Source organism: Anoplolepis gracilipes, chromosome 14, assembly GCF_047496725.1.
Source record: "Anoplolepis gracilipes chromosome 14, ASM4749672v1, whole genome shotgun sequence".
NCBI lineage: Eukaryota > Metazoa > Arthropoda > Insecta > Hymenoptera > Formicidae > Anoplolepis > Anoplolepis gracilipes.
The window spans coordinates 8,359,282-8,362,535 of record NC_132983.1 but is presented as its reverse complement, the minus strand read 5'-3'; the positions used below and the strand labels follow the sequence as shown (position 1 = coordinate 8,362,535).

General features: G+C 37.0%; 1 protein-coding gene across 1 annotated transcript; it reads left to right on the top strand.

Annotated features, from left to right (window-relative positions):
• The first annotated feature begins 746 nt into the window (after positions 1–746).
• Positions 747–1,796, top strand: LOC140673409 (uncharacterized). The gene is made up of 2 exons (XM_072906375.1): positions 747–1,038; positions 1,122–1,796. The coding sequence occupies exons 1-2, from the start codon at positions 938–940 to the stop codon at positions 1,687–1,689; spliced, it is 669 nt and encodes a 222-aa protein (XP_072762476.1). The 5' UTR covers positions 747–937; the 3' UTR covers positions 1,690–1,796.
• The last annotated feature ends 1,458 nt before the right edge of the window (positions 1,797–3,254 follow it).

Genomic DNA, 3,254 nt, shown 5'->3' with positions numbered 1-3,254 from the left:
CGTTGTGCGCAAAATTACCTAAGTGTTTGCGACAATAATTTAGAGAGAGGGAAAGCTGGATATAAATCCGAGTGTTACGAGATGGTTGTCATTCTTCTTAACTGACGAAAAGAGATCTCATCATGTCTGTACCAACGTTTGTCGATCTGCAAGGATTTGTCGTTTCGAATAAATTCATCGCAAAGGAGGTGGCGGTGCTGAGAAGAGGAACTGTTCTCGCATACTACATTTTTCGGAGTCCTATACCATGGCATCTCCTTACAAAATCCGAAAAGTGTCAAGCTTCATGGTTGATGGCGAATCATCATGGACTACAATGGGAGGATGGAATCGTTGCGTACAGCATGGCGAAACGATTGATTACAACAGCTGTAGTTGAAGAAGAAGATGATAAAATGCAGTGTATCGTATACGTTAAAGGATGCCAGAAACGAGAATGGCTTGCTAATATGCTCGGCGACGATGCGAGAGAAAATTTAATCATTGAGACCTTGGATGCTGATTACGACGATATCGAATCTCTAAATAATCTAGATGTTAAAAATACTATACGATGTGAAAAACATGTTAAGAATTGCGCATTACAAAATGTATTCAAAATATTTAACTGGTGGTCGCAACGCCAGAAAGAATTGCAAGATTTGGAAAAATAAAATATTTAAACACTAATATGTTTTATTTCTTATTCCCCCTCCTCATTCCCTCCCTCCCTCCCTCCCTCACGAGTCATTTAAGAATTCTTTTTATTCGAGTATCGTCTCTCTCTCTCTCCCTTCTAAAAATTTCAGAGCACTAAAGTATTCTAGAATTTCCCACCACATTTACCACTAATCTCCCACTACTTTGAAAAACGGGATGTCACGTATATTTGATTCTTCATACGGTCAGTGTTGCGTTAACCGTTCGTGAAAGTGGTCCACTTTTGAAATCTGGAAATATGTACTACGTCGAAAGAAGCAGTGGCGGCCCCAGCAGAAGCGTGAATAATTACGTACCGAATCGTTATGAAACTCCATTGTTTGAGAACAAATGTGACAAGTAAGTTTTTGTTTAACTTCTTTCTATTTTTTCACAAATTGTTTTTAAACTAATTTTTTTTTTTTTATTTTATTTTTCTACAGCATTTCGTTGAAGCGTCGTGCGATTCGTATACTAAGTAGACGATACGCATTGACAACCACGGAATTCAAATTCCTTGAAATTGGTATCAACGTGGGTACACCGAGTTACATGAAAATTGTCATAGGAGATCATCAAGGAAAGGAACTGGTATTATCTCTCGAAACGTGGAAGGGACTCTACGAGCAACGTCGCAATATTCACGATTTACTGCGAAAGGACTCTAAAGATACCTATAATTTTATAAGCGTTGGACCGCTAACAGTGCGAGTTCATACGATTAACGATACTAAACTTATAAGTCTCGAATCTTTAAACGTACGCATGATGATGATTGAACCGACGTTACACCGTATGTTTAATCTCGATCAATGCATCGATGTAACCTTTGATCGATTGGTTAGAATCACCGAGACAGTCGATACTAAGTTTACACAATTCTTCAATATCGCGTCCACTATAACGGATAATAAAAAAGTGTCAAATGTAATATGCGCCAGCGACGCCTTCAATAAACATCAACTCGTCGATTGCGAACTGGTAGCTTTAGTTTTTAGTCACAATATGTAATAAAAAAAAATATATATATATAAAAGAGAAAAATAAAGTTTTTTTAAATTTAAATCATGATATAATTTACTCGCACGCATTTCCCATCCGTGCTTCCTCCCACCTGTAAACAGTCCCAGTTCTCATATGTAGCTCGTTGCGGGGAATGACGTCATGCTGGGACCGCGAGAGAGTAAACGCTAGGAAAGAAAGAGATAGCGCGAGGCGAAGGAGAGCGAGAGAGTAAGTGCTAGGAAAGAAAGAGATAGCGCGAGGTGAAGTAGAACGAGAGAGTAAGTGCTAGGAAAGAAAGAGACAGCGCGAGGCCAAGGAAAGCGAGAACGCAAACAGAAATTTTTTTTTCTTTTTTCTTTTTTTCTTTTTATAATTTTTTTCTTTTTATTATTTTTTTCTTTATTTTCTTTTTATATTTTTTTTATATTAAATATTAAGTTATTATATCTAATTATATCTAGTATATGAAGGAAGAAGGCTGGGATAGATGAAGGAAGCGCAAGCAAGCAAGCAATTATATGTGTTTAACATAATTTCTTTTTTATTTAAAAAAGTGTGTTTATTTACAAAATCTGTGTGTGTGTGTGTGTGTGTGAATTTAAAAATAAAAAGAAAAAGATATAAAAAAAATATATAAAAGATTGCATGCCGATGGTCGAGGGGTACGGCACGACGACGACTGCTGCTGCGAGGCACTGGAGGGGATGACCGGGCGGTGGTAGTGGCGTCCAGGCAGGGCTCCTGCATAACAGAAAAAAAAAAATTTATTAATATTTTCATAATTTGAAAAAGAATCTTACACATCAAGAATTACTTACAATTACTGATCAGAATCAGTATCAGAATCTGGATCATTGTCGATGACATGTTGTAGATACAACATGTTATCGATATGTTGACGGATTTCCCGATGGATTTCTTGTAACTGCTCAGGACATGCTTGCCGATTGGTAAACAGCAATTCTCGCAAGGCTTTCCCCTTAGTCTGTTGTTTTCATTCGTCCATATATAACTTTGTAGTTTAAAGATCACTGTTGAGGAATTTTTTATGTCAAGTTCGCGATTTCGTTGAAACTCCACCACCGGATTTAATAGTTTTTCGGTCACCATTTTTCACAGCACTTAGTCCTAGCAAATGTCTACAAAAGTTTATTGCTGCGCACAAAAACGACACACACTACATGCTATTACTTGGCACAGTGAGTGTCCACAATTATTACACGAGTTCCAACCGTGATAAATATATTGTCCAGTTTCATGTTTATACACAATTTTACCTTGTGTATATGAATCTTGAACTTCAATGAAACATCCCGAACAAAATTTTTCACTATTTTCCTCGTTGTCATACTTTTTTACTTCGTAATAAAATATGATGTTACACATTTCCTGCCGTTCAGTTATAATTCGTAAATCTTCACGCACTAACGGCACTACTTGTTCATTCAAATAGTCTTTCGGATCACTCTCATAATCAGAGTCATTCACTATTTTCACTTCTTCATCGCTGTCGTCGATGATAACCACATCTTCATTGTCTTCATTGTCTTCGATGACAATCACATCTTCTA